The sequence below is a fragment of the Canis aureus genome, chromosome 25 (assembly GCF_053574225.1).
Source record: "Canis aureus isolate CA01 chromosome 25, VMU_Caureus_v.1.0, whole genome shotgun sequence".
Classification (NCBI taxonomy): domain Eukaryota; kingdom Metazoa; phylum Chordata; class Mammalia; order Carnivora; family Canidae; genus Canis; species Canis aureus.
The window spans coordinates 12,003,445-12,029,650 of NC_135635.1; the positions used below are offsets into that span (position 1 = coordinate 12,003,445).

The following is a 26,206-nucleotide window of genomic DNA, read 5'->3' on the forward strand; positions in this document are numbered from 1 at the left end:
GGGGGAGGAACATTAAATGACAAATATAATTAAATTACGGAGTATTTTTGAACATGAGAAATATGGAAAAAACAGGATTTAGGGTGAATAGGATTTAGGGTGAAATTTAGGATTTTCTTTCCCCCAAAGGGGGGGGGGCAGTTTTGTTCAATTGGTCCTGGCCCTGCTTAATCCTGCCTTTCTCTCCTTGTCTTATTTTCCTAGCTCTTAATCCTAGCCTAGTGCAGGGACAGGTTGGGGGGGCACTATGACACACAAGGAGAAGCAGGGCAAAGTGGGTCAGGTCTGTGGGAAGCTCAGAAAGTAGCTTCTGATATGATATATATGTATGGAGAGAAAGGAGAAGTAAGGCTGAAAATAGGTCAAAGACAAACTTTATTCTTGCCACAGTTTCTCCTACGGCTAGTTCCCAGCAAAATCTGTTTAAAAATGGAAAAACTCTAAACAAACCTTCATTCTTTTCCATCTTCTCTATTGAAATGAGCTTCTGACCTTGAGGCTGTTGAAATTAGAATTAATTAAAATTAAATCATGTTAAAAGTTCATTTCCTCAGTCTCATTAGCCACATCTCAAGTGCTCAGTAGATGTGAGTAGATGTGAGTAGAGGCTATGTGCTGGTGGTTACCACACTGGACAGTGCAGATAAAGATCATCACAGAAAGTTCTGCTGGACAGCTTTGCTCTGGCCTGTGAGTGTACGTGGGTCCAGAGCTGAGTAACCACACAAGCAGCTCAAAGCCCGAGGTTAATGAGTATTGGGCTTAGAACCAGGTTTGAGCTGCAGGATAATATGGAGGCAGGAGACTAGAAATGAGCCAAGAAACCAAATGAGGTCAACCAGGAGGGCTGTAGGAGTAACAAGAATGAGCATAACTAGAAATGAGCTGGAGTAGAATCTAACTGGCTGGAATCCGGGAGTGTCTATACAGGGTCCATGGGGAGGACGTGAGTGGACAGACGGTTAGCGACTTCCTTGTCAGTACTCTTCTGCCCCCAGGAACTAAAGCTGTTGTCTCTATCTTCACCTTCCTCCTTCTAGGCATCCAGACCAGACATTTTGGAATGATTTTTGCCTCTTTCTGAACTCCTGCTCCTGCCCCTGACTTCCCTCCTAATCCCTGTGCCTCCCTAGCAAGCAACTCCTCTTGCTTCCACCTGAGTTCAGTCTTTATTTTTCTCTTCCCTGGACTAGTAGAAAAACTTCTTGGGCCATCTCCCTAGCACTCACCTCTTTCCAGTCTTTCTGATGCACCACTATAAAGTCAGTCTTCTTAAACCACAGCTTTGATCCCTGTCTGCTCTGATCCCAACTTCAGCGGCCTCTCCTGCCTCCAAAATCAAGTCCCCGGTCATTCCCCTGCCATTTGAGACATTCTGTGACGTGCCCTGAGCTATCTTTCCAGTGTTATCTCTCCTTCCTCACAAACTTGTGTCCTATTTTACAGCCAATTGGATTGGATTAGTTATGTCTCTTCAACCTGTCTTGCCCTTCCCTATCTTGATCTTGATCTACTCATGCATTCTTTCTACCCTGCATGACTTCCTCTACCCTTTCAACTTCACCTTGTGTATAACCCAACTTTGCTTAAAGGCTCATATTACATTCCACCCCCACCCAATCTTTTCCTAATTTTCCCTTATGTTAAATGTTCTCCACTTACTTTTCCAACCTTCTCCACTCTGGTCTGTGCCTACGAGGCTGGCTTGTATGAGTTATGTCATTTCACCACTGGCTTCCTTTTTTTTTTTTTAAATTATTTACTTATTTATTCATGAGAGACACAGAGAGAGGCAGAGACCTAGGCAGAGGGAGAAGCAGGCTCCCTTCGAGGAAGCCTGATATGGGATTTATCCCAGGACCCTGGGATTACCACCTGAGCCAAAGGCAGACACTCAACCAATGAGCCACCCAGGTGCCCCTCCCCTCTGGCTTCCTATTGGGCTTGGCCAATTGAACAAGATAAGGGAATTTATTCTCCGGGCTCCCTTCCTGTGTGGCTGCAGGTGGCTGACACTACACTCCTTACTGAAGGCTGTGGTCCAATCAGAGGCCCCTCTCTACAGCTTCCACCTTTTCAGGTCCTTTCAGGTCTAGGTGTGGTAATGATACTGTGCTATATTTTTAACCCTGTGGAGCTCCACCATTTTGTTTGTCTCTCTTCATTTATTTCATACCTTTGTGAGTAGTTATTTCATGAAATGCTCCTTATTCTTTTTTTTTTTTTAAATGTTTCATCTGTTTCCCAGCAATGTCCTGACTGGTATGCCCCAAACTAGACACAATGACTCCCTCATTTATTTATTTATTTATTTATTTATTTATTTATTTATTTATTTAATTTATTTTTTTATTGGTGTTCAATTTGCCAACATATAGAATAACACCCAGTGCTCATCCCGTCAGGTGCCCCTCTCAGTGCCCGTCACCCAGTCACCCCTACTCCCTGCCCACCTCCACTTCCACCACCCCTAGTTCGGTTCCCAGAGTTAGGAGTCTTTCATGTTCTGTCTCCCTTTCTGATATTTCCCACTCATTTTCTCTCCTTTCCCCTTTATTCTCTTTCACTATATTTTATATTCCCCAAATGAATGAGACCATATAATGTTTCTCTTTCTCCAATTGACTTATTTCACTCGGCATAATACCCTCCAGTTCCATCCACGTCGAAGCAAATGGTGACTCCCTCCTTCAAATCCCTCTTCTGCTACATACTTTCTGTAGTCTTGGGTTTTACCATTAGACTAAAAACACCGATTGAGCACTTATTATCTATCAGTCATGATTCTGGATGCTGGGAATACAGTGATGGGTAATATAAAGTCCTTGCCATCTTGAACTAAAATAATAGAACTAGCATTTAATAAGTGTTGACTAAGTGCCAGATGCTTCTTAAAGTTCTTTACATGAAGTAAGTCATTTCATTCATACAGTGACCTGGTGATATATATTACAAATGAAGAAATAGAACCTCAGAGAGATTAAGTAATTTGCCGAGGTCACACAACCAGGAAATTGCAGAGCTGTGATTCTAATCCAGGTGGTCTGACTCCAAAGCTCAGACTCAGTCTCTCTATTTTTTTTTTAAATACTTCATCTATTTATTTGAGACAGAGTGTGCACAAGTGGAGGTGGGGTGGGAAAGGAACAAAAGGAGAGGGAGAAGCAGGCTCCCCACTGAGCAGGGAGGGCTTGACCTCAGGACCCTGGGATCATGACCTGAGCCAAAGGCAGATGCTTACCGACTGAGCCACCCAGGAGCCCCTAAAGCTCTCTTAACTGCATCACGGTGCCATCTGTTACTAGCTTAGTGTCTTTGCAATAACTGATGCACAGCCGACCCTCCATACCTATTTGTTGGGCTGCTTTGAGTAGACAGTCCCTGTAGGAAAGGAAGACATCCTGGGAAATGCTTTCTGTAGGCTCAACAAAATTTTGATTTCAATAGCTTTCAAGAATAATTTGGTTTTGTTTTATTTTGTGTTTTTTTTTTTTTTTTTTTTTGAGTGTTTATCTGCAGGAGCAGCTGGTAACAAATAGAGTCTCTTCCCCATTTAACTGAGCTTAATATCTGGTTGCATGGCTGGATCTTCATCACAAACAGAATTGTGTACTCTAACCCTGGGCGGGAGACAGCCTCTCTTGTGACACAGCAGTGCTCAATGGATAGTATTTGCAGCAAATGTTTAGTTACAACAGAATAGCACCCAACTTGTAATCATTAATAGAAACCCCTGTAAGAGTTCACTGCAGCTGTGACTTCTACTACTGGTGAATCATTCTGTTTGAAATATAATGTACTCAAAAAGCAGCAAAAACTGTAGTTAGAAATCACTGTAATGGCTTTCATGAAAGCTATCGCTAATTTAGGGCCCAATTAAAACTAGAAATCCAATTATTGCTGAATAACATAATTGCAAGAAAGTAACTTGAATTGCACGTATGTCAGTAATTAAGGAGGAAGCTTTAATAACAGAATATGTCTGAGCCATTACAAGGAGGGGCCAAGAGTTTGAAGATCTGTTTCGTTTCTCCCCCCAGGGTGGGTCAGAGCAAGAAATGCCTCAGCCGTTGGGTGCTGGAAGTCAGCTCTGAAACTTGTAAACATGGTGTGCTTTTTTATAGCCTAGCTCAGGGGGTCCCAGGGAGAAAAATGCAGAGTCTATGAGCAGCGTAAGGTTGATATCTGAGTCCATGTCCTAGGAACATCAAATACATGGTTAGTCCTGAAAAATTAAATAGTAGGAGGTGCTATACTCTACCACTTTCTATACTACTCTATAGAAAGCAGTTGGCAGTATAAATATCAAATGCTATACCTCTACAGTTCAAGCTCAGGTTTTGTTTTTTTTTTTTTTCTTTTTTTTTCTTTTTTTTATTGGTGTTCAATTTACTAACATACAGAATAACACCCAGTGCCCGTCACCCATTCACTCCCACCCCCCTCCTCCCCTTCTACCACCCCTAGTTCGTTTCCCAGAGTTAGCAGTCTTTACGTTCTGTCTCCCTTTCTGATATTTCCCACACATTTCTTCTCCCTTCCCTTATTTTCCCTTTCACTATTATTTATATTCCCCAAATGAATGAGAACATATAATGTTTGTCCTTCTCCGACTGACTTACTTCACTCCAAGCTCAGGTTTTGACCTTGGAATTATTTTCACTGAATTAATTCTGTTGCTTGCTATGGAGTGGCCAGGCTGTGGAGGGTGTGGGTTTCCAGAGCCACAGACTGGGTGCACCCATTGTATCACCTATTAAGAAGAGGGCTGCCCTGGGTGAGGAAGGGTATGGCTCCGGTGAATTTCTCTTTATATCCTTGGTTTGCAGAGGGTGTTAGCAACATCTTCAACAGGACCTCAGGCAGGTCATTTCATTTTATTGCAGAGGCTATTAAGTGGTGTGAACTTCCACTGGAATATATTGGGCCACCGTTCTCAAGTTGTGTGCATCAGAATTACCTAAAGAATTTGTTAAAATACAGATGCTGGGACCTACCCAAGTTTTGGAGTTGGTAGGTCCAGGGTGGGGCTTGAGAATCTCTATCTCTAATATATTCCCAGGGGAAGCTGATGTTGATCTGGGGACCATACTTGAGAACAACTGCTTAGTAGGGAAGGGAGGGTGCTGGGACCTGGCAGGACCAGGCTGAGGAGGACTGAACAAAAAAGAAATAGCCTCTATCCCTTGTCATGGGTTTTCAACCGTGCCTACACAGTAGAACCATGAGGGACTCTTTGAAAAACATGGATGCCCAGGCCCCTGGGGTTCTGACTTAATTCAAAGTGACAGTGAACTTGTGTTACTGTAAGAACTTCATAGGTCAAATCTATTGGGTGGGGTCTGATGAGAGTGGTGCAGCAATTGGATGATAATTAACATCATGGAGGATAATTCAGGAGGGCAGCCTGGCTGGCAAGGACCAGGAAGGGGCAGAGAGGCCATCAATTTGGGGCTCAGGGTAGGCTCCATGACTAGCCATGTTTGACACAGACAAACAAGACAGGGCGTAAGAGCAGTAGCAATAATAAGCATCATTTCTTGAGTTCCTACTATGTGCCAGGTGCTTTACTGGCTTTATTTAATTCTTGAAATAGCTCTATGAGGAAGGCGAGGAGGGTGATGTCAACTCATTCTGCTGAGAAAGAACTCAGAGCTCTGAGAATTTACCTAAGTGATCTAAGGTCAAAGTTGATAAAGCTACCATTTGAACTTTGTCTGGTCCTGAAGCCTGAACCTTCCCTGTGGAGGAGCACCCATGGGCTCGCTTCTCTCCTTGTGCTTTGAGGCAGGTATCAGCCCAGCTGTTTGAGCAGGTCCTAGAGGGTGTTCACCATTCACTGAGGCACGCGGGCAGGGCTCATGAGCATCTGTAAAACAGCACAGAACGCATTCTTGCTTTACAGCTTATCACTGCATGGCTTTCTCCTCTAGTCAGTTCCTTAGCATCATTTCTATGCCTCTGTCTCCCCCACTCCCCCCACCATCAGCAGCTATCTGCTAATGATTTTTATTTTTCACCCTGTCTCTTTTATCTATCACCTCCTCCCCCTTTCTGCCTTTATGCTGCTTTGGCTTGGCACCATCTTTTGCAAGAAGCACCTTATCTCTGCACCTCCCGTCTCTCCATCAGCTTGTTCATCCTTCATGCAGCAAGCAGAGTTATCTTCCCCCACGTAGGTTTGGAAATGTCAGCTGCTTGTTCAGAAAACTTTAGTCAATTTTTTTTCCCCTAGAGAATAGAGAACTCAAAAATAATTTTAGGATATAAGTAACATGTAGTTATGGCTAATGGTAGCTATAGTCACTAACAGAAAAAAAAAAAAAAAAAAAAAAAAACAAAAGAAAACACAGCATTCAAACTTTTCCATTTGGCCCTGCAGTATCTGAAGCTACATGAGTCAGAGACTTTCCACCTGGGATGAAGGAGGGTTGTTGTCTACCTCCCACACTGGGTCGCCAAGGTCATTTATGAGACTTTGCCTTTGTTAGTTTATGTCCTCCAAATCTGGCTGGTGGAGATTTCTATGAAATCTTTCTTTTTGAGGGTGGGGAAGAAGAGTATTAATGAAACACTTGCTGTATGCATTACTGCCACTACTACTACTACTACTACTACTACTACTACTACTATCACTCTTGACAATGAGAGTGTATAAGAAATTGTTGCTCCTTTATCTTTAATATAGAGGGAATGGCTCATCCTTTTGACTTTTTTTTTAAAAAGACTTTATTTGTTTATTTGAGAGAGAGGGGGAGAAAGAGAAAGAGGGAGAGCTTGAGCACATAAGCAGGGGGAGGGGCGGGGGGAGGGAGAGGAACAAGCAGATGCTGAGCTGAATATGGAGCCCTACCTGGGTCTCAATCTCACGGCCCTGAGATCACGACCCTGAGATCACAATCTGAGCTGAAATCATGATTCGGTCACTCAACTGACTGAGCCACTCAGGTTGCCCCACACCTCAACATTGAAATACACATTTAAACTTACTTTTCCATAAGACTGGGTTTGAGCTAAAATTTGCTTCTAATAAATTATCGAAGTCATTTGTTAAAGGAAGTTTTATTAGCATAGTCCTTTCTAGAACTTCCTAATAGAGAAGCATCAAGTTATTCAGAGTTATCCTTGCTCAAACCCTCCTGGGGGCAGGAATGTCCATGTGGGTTTCAGTGGCTTTCATACTAAGCAAGAACCTCTCCAGCAAGGAGAGAAAACAGCTGCTGTTAATATTCAAAAATGAAATCTCAGCTGATATTACCAATAAAATATCAATAATGCAAGTCATTTTGACTGTTCTACCTACAGAGAGCCTGCTTGGAAATCTTATCCCTCAGGTGTGGTCAATTCTAGGTCACAAGTGGGAGTGCCTGGGAAGAGGAAAGACCTCTGGATAGGAATGAGAAAACAGGAAGACAAATTCCCAAATTGCTTTGCATTTAGAAGCAATAGCTGCTAAAGGAACAGAATTTTCTGATGTTTCATAGTCTGTTCTAGTTTTATCCCAGACTTTTCAATACTAGGGACTTTTTTTTTTCTTTCTTTCTTTCTTTCTTTCTTTCTTTCTTTCTTTCTTTTTTTTTTTTTTTTAAGCAATTGACACCTCCTTCATGTACCTAGTTTTTAAAATACTTTGTCTAGGAAATGATATTATTAAGTAATGACATATATATATATATTTATATATATATTTGGTTAGTCAAAAAACAACACATGGCCGTGAATTAGAATTTCTGATGAACATGAACATTGATATAATCTTTTTGTTGCTGTTGGCTTGTGAAAATGTATTATTTAACTTTCACTGGACCTTCAGAAATAGAAACATACATTGGCACCTTCCCAAATTGTAAGGAATCTAGGAAACCCTAGAATTTATACTAGGTTATTTTATAATCTTTCTAGATAGGAAGTCACCATCCCAAGGTATTAAAAAAGGTTAAGCGTAACAATTTTGGGTATTAGAGTTATGCGGTGGACTTCTGCTGAACGCTGGTCAAAGACACACCAAAGATAACTGAATTATGAGCACTCAAAACTAATCCGTGCTGATCTGTCGGGAGAAATTTATGATTTCATTTCTAGAAATAGGATAAAGAAATGAAATAAAGCCTAATTCCAGTGTGTAAATTAGGGAAATCAACCTCTTCCAGTGTGGTCCTGAATAAACTGCCTTTTATTTGACATGCTCAAGAGCATGGTCTTCCCTTTAATTCACATCGTGAAATAATTGCCCCGGTGGAAATCAGAAACATGCAATGTAATATATTAGTTTTACTCAATGATTCTTGAGAGGTGATACCTCAATTAACAAATCCTCAGGGAAAGAGGCAGCGTTGAAAAAAATATGCTCCAATCTCATCTTCATAAACCCAGCCAGGCAGGACCGCCTCTAGGCACCTGGCAAGACAAAAACACCTCTGAGCAGAGTGGCTCTCAAGTCTTGCTCGGATGGAGACACACAGGGCCACTCTTTGGCGACTTTATAAAACATTTCAAGTTCTGTTTCTCCACGTTCCATTAACAGATTGCCCTCTCCTGACTTATGGAATCCCACATTCTCCTTTTTTCCTTCTCTTCCATCCGAAACTGGTTTTGCAGCAGTTATGTTTATCAGTTAAGACACAGAATCTTAATTTAATGCAGATGGATTTTAATGAATGTGGCAAATCAACCAGGCCTTTGAATTCAAGCCTTTTACCAGCTTTGGGAATCCTGGGACTCAGAACTTCTTGCCCAGCATCTAGCTCTCTACCTGGCAGTCAAGGAACAATCTGCTGTCAAACGAATAGTGAGAGGCTTGGTTCTTTCTCACTTGTAGGAATTCAAGCTGAAGGGATAAGAGAGGGGAAGGCATGAGTGGGCTGGGCACGTAAGGAGGCTTAGAGGAGTAGGTCCCCTCTGAGGATGAACTGCCAGCTTTGCCACAGTGTCTGACAGGTACATGAGCAACAGGTGGGTTTCTTCTCCTTCCTCCATGCTCCAGTCTTTTGTCTCTGGGGAAAACAAGGAGGGACTGTGGGTCCTGGGTCCTGGTACTTCCTTTTATCATTATTTTGCTCCCGGTAGGACCAGCTATATAATTTGTTGAGCCCAAGGTAAAATGAAAATTGGGGGCATTTTGTTTAAAATTTATTAGGAATTTCATGCAAATCAGAACTATAATGAAATACCACTTAACACTCACCAGGATGGCTATAAAAAAAAAGATGGACAATAAGAGTTGGCAAGGATGTGGGGAGGTTGGAACACTTGTACATTCCTGAGGGGAATGTAAAATTATGCTAACGCTTTGCAAAACAATCTGGCAGCTCCTCAAAAAGTTAAAAATGGAGTTCTCATATGATCCAGCAATTCCACTCCCAGGTATATACTGGAGAGAATTGAAAGCATATGTCCACATAAAAACTTGTCCACGAATGTTCAGAGCAGCATTATTTATAACAGCCAAACAGTATTAAAAACCCAAATGTCTATCAACTGATATATGGTTAAACAAAATGTGATATATCCATATGATGGATATGTTATATCCATTCAACGGGATATTATTCAGTAATAAAAAGTAATGAGGGCAGCCCCGATGGCCCAGTGGTTTGGCGCTGCCTTCGGCCCAGGGTGTGATCCTGGAGACCCGGGATCGAGTCCCATGTCGGGCTCCCTGTGTGGCGCCTGCTTCTCCCTCTGCTTGTCTCTGCCTCTCTCTCTCTCTCTCTCTCTCTCTCTCTCTCTCTCTGTGTGTTTCTCATGAATAAGTAAATAAAATCTTTAAAAAATAAAAAATAAAAAAATAAAAAGTAATGATGTTCTGATACACACTATGACACAGATGAACCTTGAAGGCAAGCTAAGGGAAAAAACCAGATGCAAAAGCCATATCCTGTACGATTCCATTTGTGTGAAATGTCCAGAATAGGCAAATCCATAGACGTGGCAAGAAGTAGATCAGTGCTTGTCAGGGTCTAAGAGAAGGGAGGATGAGGAGTGACTGCTAATGGGTAGAGGGTTTCTATTTGGGGTGATAAAAATGTTCTGGAACTAGATTGTGTTGGTTACACAACCTTATGGATATACTAAAAGCACTGTTTGTATACCCTAAAAAAGATGATCTTAGGGGATGTGAATTATATCTCAATACTGAAATTATTAAGAATTCCAAGACAGCACGAGCAGAACGTGAAGCCAAGCAAGGAGCTGGCCCTGATTGCAGGGCCAGGGCAGCTATACAACTGCATGTCCAGGAAGCTGACCCCCCCCCCCACCCCGTCTCGTAAGCCCTTTCACTCTTCGCCTCCTCTTTTCTTAACCCATATGGCCTATTTTCTCCCATGTGTAATGCTGTGTTAGGTGTGGTATACAAACCAGTTGAGGATAGCATGAAAAACCATCCCAGTTTGCTGGGGGCTGAGGGGTTTCCCAGGGTGTGGAAATTTCAGTCTTAAAACGGGGCAAGTCCTGGACCAATTGAGATGAGCTGGTCACCTTAGTGGCCAGTGAACAGTGTCACACTGTCATTTTTGAATGACATTCACTGAAATTCAGAAGCCCATCTTCAGGCCTTATTTCTGCAAGCGATGCTGGCAGTGTGTTGAGGAGCATTGATTCTGGGCCCCATAATCATGCAGGTGGTTGGTGCAAATGCAGAATCACAGGCCCCTGGAGGCCTTCGGAAGGAGAACCCACCTAGAAACAAGATCCCCAGGTGACTCTGGTGTACGTCAAAGGTGTGGAAGGCAGAAGGTGGCTGAGTGGATGGAAGACTTGGGCCATGGTTCTGAATTTGCCCGGAGCTGCACAACCTTGCGTAAGCTGCTTAACCTCTCTGGGCCTCCGTGTCTTCACTTGTGAAATATGGGGAGTTGGAGTCCTAAAGCTAGTGGTCAAGGGATATACAAATATTTGTGAAGTTTGCAGCATCTGGATTTGAACAAACAACATCTATGTGACTCTAAAAACAGACAACTTTGCTTTGGTGATCTACTGGCTTTGTTAACTTCGGTAAGAGTCTTTCCGTTTGTGGGGCTGCTGTGGAGAGCATGTGAGAGGATTAGCATTTACAAAGTGCAGAGGAGACCCTCCTTAATTGGTAGCTGCTATATTTTGTATTATTAGACTCTAAGAGTCTGCCATTAGGATCCATCCTCATTAATAGAGTTGGATCTGGATGTCTTCTAGTAATTGCAAGAATCCTTGTGTCTGGTATTGAAGAACATGTAGAATTTTTGTGTCAGGTGGGAGGATGTTTTTAACCCCAGATTTTTTTTTTTATGTAGACGGTTTCAGCTTGGGGGGTTCCTGAAAATCCAGGAATCTATATCTATCCAATGCCCAGCTTTGGTGTCTTAGGATAGAGTCATCAGTTACAAAGATTAAAAAAAATCAGGACAAATGTCTGCAAGCAGGATGCATCAATATGGTTTCCATGGTTAAGCAAGCTCAGCTTTGATCTTTGAGAGAGAATGGTGACAGAAGTTCAGAGCCTGAGCTTTGCCACCAGACTGGATTTTACCAGTTGACAGCCCTGAGTTTCCAAGGTCTTTGTTGGATATTTTTTTTGTTGTTGTTCTTTGGTCCCAGCACTCCATCAGATTTACATGTTGGAGATATAATTAGCCATAGACTGATTGCAAAGAATCAGCCATAATTTAAAAATATGAATTAACATAAAATGGCAAGCATTAAAAGTTAATGTTAACTTGATGCTCATTTATTTTTGCATCCAAATGAGCCTTATTAAGTTACTTAGTCCATCTAAACATGAGGGGTTTTTCTCATATGTTAAGTTGTGATAACAATTTCTTCTATGCTAAACTCTGATAAGGTTTTCAAAGAACGCAGGTTCAGTCTGTGGCTGATACTCAATTTTCGGTTTCTCCTGTGGCCAGGTTTAACCTGGCACCACTATTTGGCCTGGCATATTAAAGTTCAGAATCTCAATATGGAGACTTTATATTTTCTAAAGGGCTTTCTAATGGAAATTATATTTTGACTGTCAATGCCCTGTGGTTTCCTCCGCTGTCAGCACAATCAATAACTTGGGGCAGGTGGATGGAGTGCAGATGAGGATGGAATGTATGGAAATGTAGCAAGCCTGTGAGACGAGGGCTTAAATAAGCAAATCAAGCCAATTGGCTTAGAATTATGATGGTTGGCTTTCTAATGCATATTCAGAGAGGGCTGAAAAAATGTATGAAATTTAATTGTACCATAAAGCTGTCACAAGAAAATATATACTGAATATCAAGTAGGGTAACACTTCTTCTGGAGAGTTAATCTGTGAAAGTTAAAAAAAATTTAAAGAATATTATGGTTGAATAAATAACAGGAAGAAATAGGTGGTGCTAGGAAACAGTAGTTGGAGTAAGAAAAGGATTGCACAAACTCAAATTTAATATGTAAAACATATTTGATATTTCATAAGCATTAGCAATTCCTCCACTGAATATGCAAAATAAGTTTTGGCAAGAGTTTAAAAAGTGAGATTATTTTCACTTTTCCTAGCCCACAGGTTTAAGAGAATGTATCAACAGTATTCAGAGAACCATTAATATTGTGATGCTACGTGCTAATGGAATGGATGTTTTGCTCCTTTGTATTGAAAACCCAGCTTCTATAAACCAGATTGAAAATGTACCTGATACTTGGTCTAGCAGAGTTTGCTCCTCAAAGTTTAATGTGAAAAGGAGTCCTCGGGATAGGGAGGAGTCTTCTAAAAATGCAGATTTTTATTTTTCATTTTCTTTTGAGGTAAAATTCACATAACACAAAATTAGTCCTTCAACCCCCCCCTTTTTTTTTTTTTAAAGATTATTTACTTATTCATGAGAGACACAGAGAGAGAGAGAGGCAGAGACACAGGCAGAGGGAGAAGCAGGCTCCATGCAGGGAGCCTGACATGGGACTCGATTCCGGGTCTCCAGAATCATGCCGTGGGCTGCAGGCGGCGCTAAACCACTGAGCCACCCGGGCCCCCAGTCCTTAACCATTTTAAAGTGTACAATTCAGTGGCATTAAAAATTTTTTTTATTTAAAATAATAAAAAAAGATTTATATTTATTTGAGAGAGAGAGCACGCATGTGCTCACGAGTGGAGCAGGGGCAGAGGCAGAAGGAGAGAATCTTCAAGCAGACTCCTAGCCAAGTGCAAGGCCCGTCACTGGGCTGGATCTCATGACCTCAGCCAAAACCAGAATTGATGCTTAACCAACAGAGCCACCCAGGCGGCCCTAATTCAGTGCCATTTAGTGCATGACAATATGGTACAACGATCACCTCTATCTAGTTCCAAGACATTTTCATCAAGGAATCTATACTCACAAAGTAGTCACTTCCCATACTTCCCTCTCCCACTGACCTTGACAACTAAATACAAACGTGCTCTCTATGAATTACCCAGATTCTTTATGTTCAAATAAATGGAGTCACATAAATAGGACTTTTGTGCTTGACTTCTTTCACTAAAATCTTGATTCAGAAAGTTTGTGAGCAAGAGCCTGAGATCCTGCATTTCCAACATGCTTCCAGATGATGCCAATGCTGATGGCATGAAGACGGTGCTTGGATGGGGCTCGGCTCCTATGTGGAGGGGCTTCAGCCCTGTGAGGAGCAGGGCAGGTTATAGAACTGACTGGTTGACAGCTAACCTATTGAATCACCAGTGAAATCAAATGTACTTGTCGTCTTATTTATTGAGGATCTCTGGTAGATCTCTTCCACAGAGTGTGTAAGACTTCAGAACGTATGCGCTGCCATTTATGCTTTATTTTGTTAAATTGCTTTTGCCATCTCCATCAGGGATTGGTAAACTATGGCCAGGGAGCTAGATCCAGGCCACTGCCTGTTTTTGTATAGCCTGCAAGCCAAGAATAGCTTTCATTTTTTTCAAATGGTTGAAGAATAATGTTTTGTGGCCCGTGAATGTTAAATGAAGTGTAAATTTCAATGCCCATAAATAAAGTTTTATTAAAACACAGTCACACTCAATTGTTTATGTATTGCCAATGCCTGCAATGACAGCCACCATATGGCCCATGAAGCCAAACATATTGACTGTCTGGCTCTTTAAAGACAAAGTTTGCCAACCTCTGGTCTAAATGATCACTTTAGGCTGTGGGTACCGAAGACAGATGTCAAGATAACCTATAAAGTTATTGTGAAGGAAAAGGTGTGTGATATTAAGCATACAAACCAGCAGTTAAAACATTAGGAAAAATCAGCTCATCAACATGAGTTTTACAAAGTACACCTTTAAAAGAGGTTCTAATTTTCTAGTCAACACAAAGAGCTAAAAATCCGACTTCTGCTCCTGACCAAGCATTAGAATCTTTTTTTCTTTCTTTCTTTCTTTTTTTTTTTTTTAAAGCCATTCTCGGCCATTGCTTTTGAGCCTCCTCACATTTCCGTGGCTGTAAAGCTGTATGTGAAAATGTCAAGTGCTTTTTAAGAATGGATTTTACACTTGCCATTTTCAAGTGCAGTGGATTTACACTTCAAAAAGTCAGACCGACTTCATAATTGAATTGCACTCGATCTTTTCAAGTGCTGGGCACTGGAACCTGGGGTCAAGGACAAGCTCAGAACTAGACTGAGTTTTTAGAAGTTGAATCTATCCTGAATTCAAGTCTTCGAGACCAATAACCGATGACCTCTGTAGCTGAAGTGTAGGAAAAGAGGAAACACTTTCGAATTTGAGCCCAAGTTGTTGATAGAGGTTCACAATATTAATTTTCTTGGGTTATTTTCTAATAGTTAAAGAATAATGGGCCAGGTGACGTAGGGCATATGATATACCCACCAATGCCTGGTGGGGTCACTAGGGCAATCACCAAGGAAGTGATAGACTAAGCTTAGGGATTTTTTTTCAAGTTTTCACACATTAAAGAGAAATGGACTAAGAAACTGCCTTTACCAATGGCCCATGGTTGCCCCTAAGAAATGTTCAGTAGTATTTGCTGACTACTTAGGTACTCAACCACTCAGAAATAGGACATACATACATCTAAACTTTTGCAAACACATAATCTTTGTGGTTCTTTTGGAAAAAAAAAAAAAAGAAAGGAAATGTATCTAAACCCTGGTGTTCTAGGAAGCATTTGTTTTTTAAATGGAACTAATCAGAAAACTAAATGAAATATGTTTTTCTGTGGCTTACTAGAAAGCAGTCAGACAAATATTTTGGCAAAAATTTGTGCTCTTTGCACCAAGGGAATGTACCAATTTGAGTCTTTGAGTCCTTGTTTGCTTCTCATATATTAAAGGAGAAAAAGAGGGGTACCTGGGTGGCTCAGTGGTTGAGCATCTGCTTTTGGCTCAGGTCATGATTCCGGGGTCCTGAGATTGAGTCTCGTATCAGGCTCCCTGCTTCTCCCTCTGCCTGTGTCTCTGACTCTCTCTGCGTGTGTCTCTTATGAGTAAATAAATTTAAAAAAATCTTAAGAAAAAAGACTAAAGGAGAAAAATATTGTGCTGAAATCTTTCTAAGACAAAGTTACAAGTGAAGTATGAAAATAATATATATAAATGTGCCCTAAAGACATACCTTTTATCAGGGCAGTTATACATCTTTGTAAAATCTGAATGTACTGTGCAGTTATTCCTGTTTAATCTGGTGAGTGATGTTTGAGATATGGAAGAAAGAGACCCAGAGCATGTAGTCCCAACCACAAATGAAGAGTTGAAGTTCCACTAACACATTCTCTTCTCATCTTCTTCGAGTGCTCCCTACATGGGGATGGCCAAACAGCAAGGTCTGATGGGACAGTCCTCCATAGAACCCACCTCACTTCACCAATTGCAGGTTTGGGGGTTCTCAAAATCACTCACTAGTTCCATAATTCACTAGAAAGACAAGAATTCCCTGAAACCAACTATACTCATGGTTATTGTTATTACCAAAGGACCCAGGAAATCAGCCAGAGGAAGAGATCCATAAGACAGAATCTGGGAACCATTCAAATATGAAACTTCTGTTGTCCCGAGGACACATTGCCCTCCTGGTATCAATGCATGACAATACATGAAGTACTGCCAATGAGGAAAGTTCACCAGTTTTGCTGTCTGAAGTTTACTGCATTTGTAAGGATGATTGATTGCTCATGCAGTTGAACTCCGTTGCCAGGTCAACAGATACCAGAGACCCTAAGCTCCTATCCCAAGTCACATGGTTGGTCTTTCTGGTTTGGGCACCCCCAACCTGGGACTGCCAGGTGTGGCCAGCCCCCACCCTAAACAAAGACACTCCCATCTTTGACAGAGATGACCTCCCAGAAGCTAAGGGCAAGGCCAGATCTTTGTTTGGGTAAAGCACTTTCAAAATGAACTTCTTTTGCAGTCATCTGGAAGGACTGCCAGTCTTTGGGTTATTGTTCTCATCTACTTCCTTAAGCACTTTGTTTTACACTTGAGATTTGTGAGTGAATGGAGAAGAATTAAGCTTCTCCCGTCTGTCTCTAAGCCCCTCATCCATATCCCAAAGACGAGGGTTTTTACTTGTTTGTTTACTTACTTAGAGAACAGTAAGACCTTTTTTTCTAGGCAGACAGTGTCAAAGAACAAAACAAACCACTTTAAAAAATGTACAGATCTTCCACTGTTATAAGTCCATTAGGATTTTGTGCTCAGTAGAAAATACGAATTAAACTTCCATCCTTTTCATTACTTACAACTTTTGGCGGATAGCTTTGTTGTTTCTGAAATGCTAAAACATGCTTATTGCAAACATTCCAAACCATAGAGGAAAGTAAAAAAGAATAAAGGAACACAATGAGTGATATTCGCTACCTGGAAATAATGTTACTCATTGTAGTTACTTCTTATCATTCTTAAACTGTAGTTGTTCTTTTCACTTGCTTTCTTATCTGTCTTCTCCACGAGACCATGAGCTTTATGAAGGCAGGGAACAAGTCTCTCTTGTTTACCATCAAATCAGTAGCTAATAACAGCACGGCCTCTGGCACAACCCCCTAAGATTTGCTTAATGAATGATTGGTGGACATCCCTCTAACCATATTATTTGCTTTATGCAAATATATATATATATATATATATATATATATATATATATGTTACAAATGGCTACAGAATGTAAGGTCCATGGAGTCAGAGATTTTTTGCACATTTTGTTTCACTTATATATGCCAGTTGTCCAAAACTAATAGAAGCCAAAACTGTCCGGCAGCCTAGTTTTTGTAAATAAAGTTTTATTGGAACATAGCCATGCCCATCTGTTTTAAACTATTGCCCGTGGCTGCTTTCATTCACGATGGCAGACTTGGGCAGGGGCAGCAGAGACCATATGACGTGCAAAGCCTAAAATATTTACTATGTGAACCTTTACACAAAGAGTTTGCCAACCTTTGGTATAGAATGAAGACTGTTACTCAGTAGGTGTTTGACAAGTATTTACTGCACGAATACATTTTGCATGAATTCTACATACTGTACAAGGTGTTTCTTATTAAATTGTATTTCAGGTATTCTGTTTTGAACTATGTTAAATTTTATTTGCATGCCATAGTATATTTGACTAGTTGCCTTTTATTGGACATTCAGAATCTATCTTTCTTTCTTTCTTTCTTTCTTTCTTTCTTTCTTTCTTTCTTTCTTCTTTCTTCTTTTTCTTTCTCTGTAAACAGCATTACAGAGAACATGCATCTTCTATGTGGGCAACCATATCAGAGAAAATTTATCGATGTGGGATTTCTGCATCTAAGGATAGTCACACTTTCACATTTTGGGTATATTTTGGCAGATTGCTTCCAGAAAGGTGCAATTTACTCTTAACAGTAGTACATTTTCCAATACCTGTATTGACACGATATTAGGACCAGAATTTTTATTCAGGCAAGACATAAACGTGAAAAAAAGAGGTCAAATGGCAATCAGATTAACTCCAAGCTTCTTTTGGTAATGAAACTGACTTGTCCTGCCACAATGATGGGAAATATAAATGGTTTTTACTTGCCAAATTAAAAGCATGGTGGTGCCCTTGATTACATTTACATTTACCACTAATTCCCTTAGCTCCTGAACACAGGAGGAAAAATCATTATGATAATGAAGGCAGCTATTTTTAAACAAATGTATGCGTGTACATTTTAGAAATAGAAATGTTAACGTTCTTCTTTAGAGAGGGAAAAATGCTTACATATCATTCATTTGTTCAAGGCAAAACTTAATATCCACAGCAAAATAAAATAATTTTTTTTCTTTTTAAAAATAAAGTCTCCTTTCACCTTTAGGAAAGAAGATTGAGACAGCAGTCCGATTTGGGGGCTCTGTGATGACAGGCTCTAGGTGTGTACTGACAGTGATGTATTTGGACATCATTCTGATTCAAGGGTTCACAAAGACAGGAGCTGGGTTGCCCAATGCTGTCCTGCCTTCCACCACTGAGGGCTTGCTCCTCGACACATTTGGAGGTATATAAACTGCCTAGCTCCAGGGGGCTGAGGGTGGGAGTGGGAGGGGAGTAGAGCCATTCTGTCCTCATCAGCTTTTTTGAAAAGCCAGCTGGAAACTGAAATGGAGCTCCATTAGCAGTGCACCATGAGGGCATGCGGGTTAAGTTCCTAGACTTGAATGCTAAGCTTCTTATGTTCTAAATCTTCTGTCAAGAAGATTACTGACCTTCCCTTTGATGCAATGCAACAGTTAGCAGGTTGAGTAGTAAAATTTCAGACCTCTTAGTCACAGATGAAACTAGTTATCTGGAGGGAAGAAAAGCCTGTCCATGTGCTGAGCTGAGGAAATGGATAACTTCATTGTGCAGCAAAGGTGCTCTTCCCCTCCTGTTTAATGACTAAAGCTGCGGATGCAAATAGTGAAATGGCGTGTAATGGAATTTAGGTAGCTGGGAAGCAGGTGGGTTACTGTGAAGAAGTCAAAGAAAATGGAAGCATAAGGCCTCACTGCGTGGCCCAAGGACATGCTCTGGGCACCGTGCTGTTCTATCCTCCACTGGATTGACTTAGCACAAAATGAAATGGAGGGTTGGAAATTAGCCATTGGATAAGGTAATGAAGAAATACAAAGAAGGCTCTGCAGTGCCAGACACCTGTGAGCCATTGCCACAGTGCAAAAGCCCTGGGAGATGCTGGTGCTCCTGCTTTTGTGAGGTGAAGGCCTGCAATACTTTGTAAGAGAGTTGATGTCACCCTGGCAAACTACAAACAATGCAGAGGAAGGACCAGCTGCCTCATTTGGACTTTCCAACTGACTCTTCTTAGTCTCACTATGCAACTCATTTATTAAGGGGAGATAAAAATAATGGTTTAAAAAATAAAATTAACTATACCTCTTTTGATAACCTTCTAAACTCAGGAGACAGCTGTCATTACCTCTACACAGTATGCTTTGCAGATTGGGCATCACGGAATGTCTTCACTTTAGTTCTACCTGTGGCTGTCTATGCAACAGAACATGAGAAAGAATGTCAGCAATCATCTGGAAATTTTGTCAATGGAAATAGAAAATATTCTCAAACATATTTGACATGTGTGTGGCCGTATACAAACCCCAGATTAGCTGGATAATTGCCATCTTTGTTTCCAACTTCCTCCCAGTTTCTTTTACAAATTACAATTGACAACTAGAACTTAACCAGAAAAGAAAATCCATATGATTGCTGATTAGATCACTCAGGAATAGAGAATATTTATTTGTTAAGTGACTTCCAAAGGTTATTTGTGGAGAGACAGCTGCTAAACTGGAACTCCTAAATCAGTACTATTGACTGTAACTCTAGGGTTCAGTTCATTAAAAACAAGTTAGCAAAGAAACTACTGGATTATTATTTTAGTAGTTGAACAGATGGTAGATATATAAGAATATCTCATTTTAATGAGATACAGGTCTTGGGAAATCGTTCAGCTACTTTGTTGTTAATTCCTCAAATAGTTGATCATAGGGAGTATACCTGAAAGTGACAGGAGTCAAGTTAATTATTCTATAGGTGTTTCATCATGATTGATTTTTTTGGGTAACATTTGCCTTTTTCAGTTTCTGGTTCTTCCAGGCTAAAATTGTGGCGACCCAATTCTTAGAGTAGAATATTTTTACCTCAATGAATGCATTTGTGTGGTAGAGAAGACTTAAAATTACCTTCAAAGGAGAATTTTGTTCCTGCCCCTAAATGCTCCTTAGCTTACCACCAGGTGGAAGTGAAATTACCTTTCTGTGCTTGTCAAGCTTTTCAATTTTCACCTGAGAATGTTAACTCTATCCCTAGCTCAACTGTCTGCTCAAGTATAAGGATCCGTATTAAATTGACAGCATGGAACAGAGGTACTTATGGCTATTTTTTGAGTGCAGTGTTGAACTCACTGCTTTATGCCTCATCTCTCCAGAGCCCAGCAGAGATCAACAATTGTGTGTGTGCAGGCTATGCAGTGTAAACATTCTTCCAAGTGACCTAAAAATACCTGTAGTTTGAGTCAGGCCCGCATAAACCTGTGTACCTGGACTGGTTCATATTGTTCCTTGCAGATTTGCTTTGCTTTATAGTGACTTATGTTGGTATCGTATTATCAACAGGGTGACCAACTGTCCCAGTGTGCCCTAGACATTCCTGGTTTCAGAACTAAGTCCCATATCCTGGGAAATTTCTTACTTCCAGACAAACCTGAACAGTTGGTCACTCTACCAGCCAATGCAACATATCTCCACGAAATTCACCTATGCATCAAATGTAAGGTTGTGAAGATTTTTTTGTGTGTGTGTGTGAAGATGTATATATGAATGCTCAGGAGGTATTTCTCTTTGGTCTTGGTTTTTCCTGAGCAACTGTGTATTTAACTAAACATCTTAAGGCTACTATAAATTATAGTATTGATGAGTTTACTTTCTTTTGTATTGGCAAAAATGAGCCTATTCTGTAGGTTGTCTTTCAGTTTTGTTGACTGTTTCCTTTGCTGTGCAAAAGTATTTATATTTTTTTATTCTTTCTTTGCCACTTCTTATATGTTGTACTCACATACTCATGAAACTACCTTTGGTACTTTTTGTTAAAAGGGAGGCATAAATAAAAATCACTGTGTTTGATCACAGAACTCTAATGTGGTAGGTCAGGTTTTCCAAGAAGCAGACCCTGATAAGGCAATTTGTACACAGGTAGTTAATTAGGAAGCACTCTCAGGATCCCTCTATTTCAGGGAAGAGAAGGAAGCAGGACAGACAGAGAAGTTGGCCTGCTTTGCAGCTCCCAGGTGAGCTCTGGAACTTGGATGGCTCTTCAGAGTTGTCCTGGGTTTGTGCAAGAAGGCTGGTCCTTACACTTTTGCACTCTTAGAGGAGTTGTGGAATGTGGGCTGCCCTAGGAAAAGGCATGACCTTGGGTGAAGGGCTCTCTTCAGCTGAGGAAAAGTTTCGAAGAGGTCCTAAGGTGGCCTGTCAGGCAGCAGCAATCCCAGCAGCTAAGACAGTGAGTCCTCCATCATCACTGTCCTCTACTAGTAGCATTTCTAGCTCTCTATAGCAACCTTCACCTTGACTTCGTGGAGTCACAGAAGGAACAGGGAAGTCTCAGCTCTTTATCTGTAAAATAAGGATAAAATTACCTTCCTTGCAGAATTTTTGTGAAGCTTGATCAGATCACATGTCTATATAAAGAACTTATCACAGAGTGTGTCATGTAATTTTTAATAAATGGTAATCACTGTCATTTCTCTCTCTCTCTCTCTCTTCCACATGGGCCTAATAAATCAATGTGTGCCAATGGATCATTTTACTTGATAATTTGATTGTGCATGAAGGTAGTTATAACAAAAGTTTAGGTTAAGAAAAACAAAACAGGGGATCCCTGGGTGGCTCAGCGGTTTAGTGCTGCTTTCAGCCCAGGGCCTGATCCTGGAGTCTAGGAACCGAGTCCCACGTCAGGCTCCCTGCATGGAGCCTGCTTCTCCCTCTGCCTGTGTCTCTGCCTCTCTCTCTCTCTCTCTCTCTCTCTGTGTCTCTCATGAATAAATAAATAAAATCTTAAAACAAACAAACAAACAAACAAACAAAAAAGCCAAAATGAAAACAGTTTGGAACATGCACATCCTAATACTAGTATCTGTTATAATGTAACAGCGCTCTCTAACAAGATAAGAGCAAAAGAAAAATGACTTACAATATTCTAGGTAGATTATTTCAAAGTCTGTATTGTGGGATTATTTATGAGTCCCTTGAATATTTAGAATAAGGAATTAGGAGAAGCCAGAGGAGCAGATACAAAGGTGGCGGGGCAGCTTTGATACTTCCCTGGCTGTAACTGGATTCCTTTCATTTTGAGAATTCCTATGACCCACTTTTTCGGTCAGGCAGTGTGAAAGCAAGAGACCAAAAATAGAAAAGCACGGCACCTGGGTGTCTCAGTCAGTAGAGCATGTGGGTTTTGATCTTGGGGTCATGAGTTTGAGCCCCATGTTGGGGGTAGAGCCTACTTAAAATAAAAAAAGAATAGAAAAGCAGAAGGTGAGAACAGCGGTGGTCAAACAAAATGAAAGAACTTAAAGAAGGTGAGATAGTCTTAAAGGTAAACAACTTAAAAATAAGATAACTATCATTAGTGACACATCTTTAAATAAAATACTTTTAAAGAGCCAAGTGTAAAAAGCTTAAAGGGCAATTAAACCTATGAGTTTAAAAATCAATAAAATAATGTTCAGTTAAAAATAAGTGAAATTTAAAACAAGAAAAGTTAAAAATGGAGCACAGAAATATTTGAAATTCATTTTAACAGTAACTACAGAGGTGACATTGCATAAATATGTGATCAGAAGAGTTATTTTATAAATCTTAGGCCGAAGATATATAAATTAAGACCAAAAATAATTTAAATCTATGACCATAAAGAAGCTATTTAAATGTATTTACTTTATGAGGTAATTTCAAATTGAATGTCTCATCCTTTAAGGAGTCATTTGGTGCCTGGAATGTGAATTTGCCTAGGAAATGTGAATAAAGTCACTGAATGTTGGCAGAATGACCTTATGTTTAATTCCCTTAAAAGACATTGGGGAACTGACAGGACAGTTAGAAAATATAACTCATTCCTACCACTGTCTCCCTCCCCCCACCCCACTCCTGACCACAGATTTAGCGAAGCAGTAGTTTTTGGTCCTAAAGAAGTGCTTAAATATTATGTACAGATTATTCATTAATCATTTGGGGTGCTTGTTAAAGGCATTACTTTTGGAGAATCTTCTCCAATTTAGTGAATTTTAACTGTAAAAGCTTGAGCCTGGGAATAAGCATTTTAACAGATGTGCCAGATAATGCTGATGTCCATCAAAGTTTGAGAACCACTCTTTCAGGTGACAGGACTAATAATAATCCTGGACTGCGGAGGCAAGAACTCCTGGTGACACGCTGTGCCACACAGAGCAGCTGAGAGGCAGTGAATACGTCTTTAACACTTAGGTTTGAAAAATCAGATGTCTCCAAGCCGAAATTGACATAGAAAAGAAAGAAAATCATATAAGGGATGCTTATCAGATCTGTAGACAACTCAATAGAAAAAAGGGTTAACATGATAAATGATAGCATTAAAACTCAAAAGGGTCTTGACAGGCTGTGAAATAGGATTGAAATTAAGATGTTGAAATGTAACAGGGATAAATGCAAAATCCTATATTTGGGTTGACAAAAAAAAAAAAAAAAATCCTTCACCGCACAAGGTCGAGATGGAAGAAAGCAACTTGGTAAAATTCATAAATGAGGAGCCGGGAGATTTTGTTGACTATCACCATGATGGTAGTGAAGAGGCTGCTCACAAAGCTAAGACATCTGAGAATGGAGAGGTAGAGGGAGGCTGGGTGGGGAGAAGCAGCCTCGGCTTCCCCCATGTTGGTCAGTGTGTACGCCTTCCCAGATGAAACATTTCAAGGGGGACGTTGATAAATTGGAGCTCAACCAGAGGAAGAAGCCAGGGTGAGAGCACCTCATGATTATGCTAAATGAGGGAGGGACTGAGATTTAACTCGGGGAAGGCAGGTGTTGCAAATGTTTGAAGGTGTCCACCGTTTACAAAAGGGAAAAATCAAAGAACAGATGAGACAATGGTGAGATAATCCTCAGGAAGCTAATGGCTGGGGTATGGAAGGACTGAGGAGGACCAAATAGAACAAAGAGTTCTAGAAGAATGGAGACCATGAGAGGGAGATTTGATTCAGTACTGGGAGAGTTCCGTCGAATGGTAGATGCGGGAGATCAAGTGACCGGAGATCAAAGAGAAGGTAGGTGATGACTACATGGAGGCCACATTTGTAGATAAGTTCTAGAATTTTGGCAAAGAAGAGGGGGTGGAAATTGGATGAGTTGATAGAAAAAGCATCAGTCTGAATTGCAGTTTTGTTTTGCAGAGAGGGAAGTCCTGTGGCTATCCTATGGGGAGACCAGATGTAGGGTGACTGGTTTATGTCTGCTGTTCCAGCATAGTGTTAATATACAGATATACAGTCCCCTTTCACTCTCAAAAAATCCTGGCGTGGGCAATAAATATCATGGTTTCACAGTATGTGAAAGCTGAGGGAGGTAAGCCAGTGGACAGAGCATGAGATGCAAGATTTGGTAGTGAAGGTGCATAATGAGGGAGCAAAGCCTGCCAAGTCCTGGCCAGGCAGCAACAGGCCCGGGCTGGCCAGGGAGCCGGGCTGGGAATACATTGGATGGAGAAGCTCTGGAAGGTGCCACGGATCCAGTGACTACATGCCAAGTCTGAAACTCGGCTGGAACCAGCAGGACTCTGGCATTCTGGTTGGCAGGGATGAAGACTTCTGCATTTTAATGGAGGATTCTCTAGAAGAGAAGGCTTCAAGACTCCAGTGGATGTGAGCGGAGGAGATATTCTGGGATTTCTCCAACCAGACCATTCAAGACCAGCTTCAAAGTCCATTAGCTTTCTAAGGCATGCTGCCAGACGCTCTCTTCTGCTGGAGTTTCTCTTTCCAAAGTAGAATGGGAAAGATCTTGCTTCATTGGCAATAGGCAAAAAGTAGAAACCTATTCTATCAGAGTGAGCTGTGTAAGTCTACACTTCGAAACCCTCATACACCCAACCATCGATGAGGGCCACAAACGTTGGGCTCTTTTTGTGAATGTACAATCAATGGGACCATGGATTTGCAAGTCCTGCTGAATCCCCACGTACAGCAAGCAGACAATGCCCTGGGCTTTTCAAATGCAAGGGAACCCAGGATGGAGCCCTGCTAGCCATCCTTTTAACTGTTCTTTCGTTAGCCTCTGGGAGCTCTATTTTTTTCTCCAACATGAAGGGATACTTGCAGAAGTATATAGATGTTGTCTGTGGTTAAGAGCACAGAGACACCCAGTTGGAAGCTCATTTCCATTACTTTCCATTTGTTGCCTGCTTGCCTTTGGGCAAACGACTTGACTTTACATATCTGAGCCTTAGTTTTCTTAGCTGTGGAATGGGGATAATGACAGTACTTCCCAAATTTGTTGTGGGGATGAAATGAGGTAATGAGCGTTAAGCAATGGGCATGTTTGCAGTTACATAGTCAGCGATAATTAATAGGGCTTTTTGCTCTTTTTATTGTTCTTATGCTGCCTCAGGGGAAGATGTATGAGGAAAGCTCAAAATATAGTTAGGGAGTGCTTCATTTTGGGTGTATTCATCAAACATTTACTGAGCACTTCAGATGTATGCCAAGGACTTTGCTCTTCAAGGAAGTTACTCAATAATAAAGAGGTTTTGCTTGTGTTAGTCTAGTGGGTACTGTCCGTGTGCTTTGATGAACCGCAAAACCCTCCTGATGTGGATGTGGATTTTTTTGAATATGTAATAATAATGATAATGGCAATGACAACAATGATCCATACCACTTAAAGCTGTGCAGAGCCCCAGGCCAGGCTACAAGCAACCTCTCTAGTGTTATACATGGACCTGTGCTTTTTAATTAACCAGTGTCTTCAAACAAAAATGTGTGTGTGTGTGTAAAGGTCATTTTCTCATCATAGTAGCCACATGGCAGTGGGCAGGGCAGATGTTTCCTCATTCTTCTGGTTGAAACCACAAGATTTGTGTAACTGCTTTATGAGAATAGGCAAGATTATATCCTGCTTTGTAATCCTTAGTGATTGTTTTGGAGAGAGTTATGAATTCAAATTTGGTAGCAAATTTAATCTATGCTGCATGTCAGATAAATTAAAAATGATTAAGTCCTTCAATGTTGGAATTAGCAAATTGCCACCATTTCTTTTCATTCTT

The 26,206-nt window shown here is 40.8% G+C and overlaps 1 protein-coding gene across 2 annotated transcripts in view; it reads left to right on the forward strand.

Moving 5' to 3' along the window:
• Window positions 1-26,206, forward strand: part of LOC144297599 (uncharacterized) — a 38,179-nt gene that overhangs the window by 1,828 nt on the left and 10,145 nt on the right. The window contains exons 2-3 of one of the 2 annotated variants that reach the window (XM_077871856.1): window positions 10,623-10,801; window positions 18,237-18,416. In XM_077871856.1, coding sequence (XP_077727982.1) covers window positions 10,623-10,801; window positions 18,237-18,416 — 359 coding nt within the window. The remainder of the gene's footprint in view (window positions 1-10,622; window positions 10,802-18,236; window positions 18,417-26,206) is intronic. The other variant, XM_077871857.1, reaches the window with a different exon arrangement.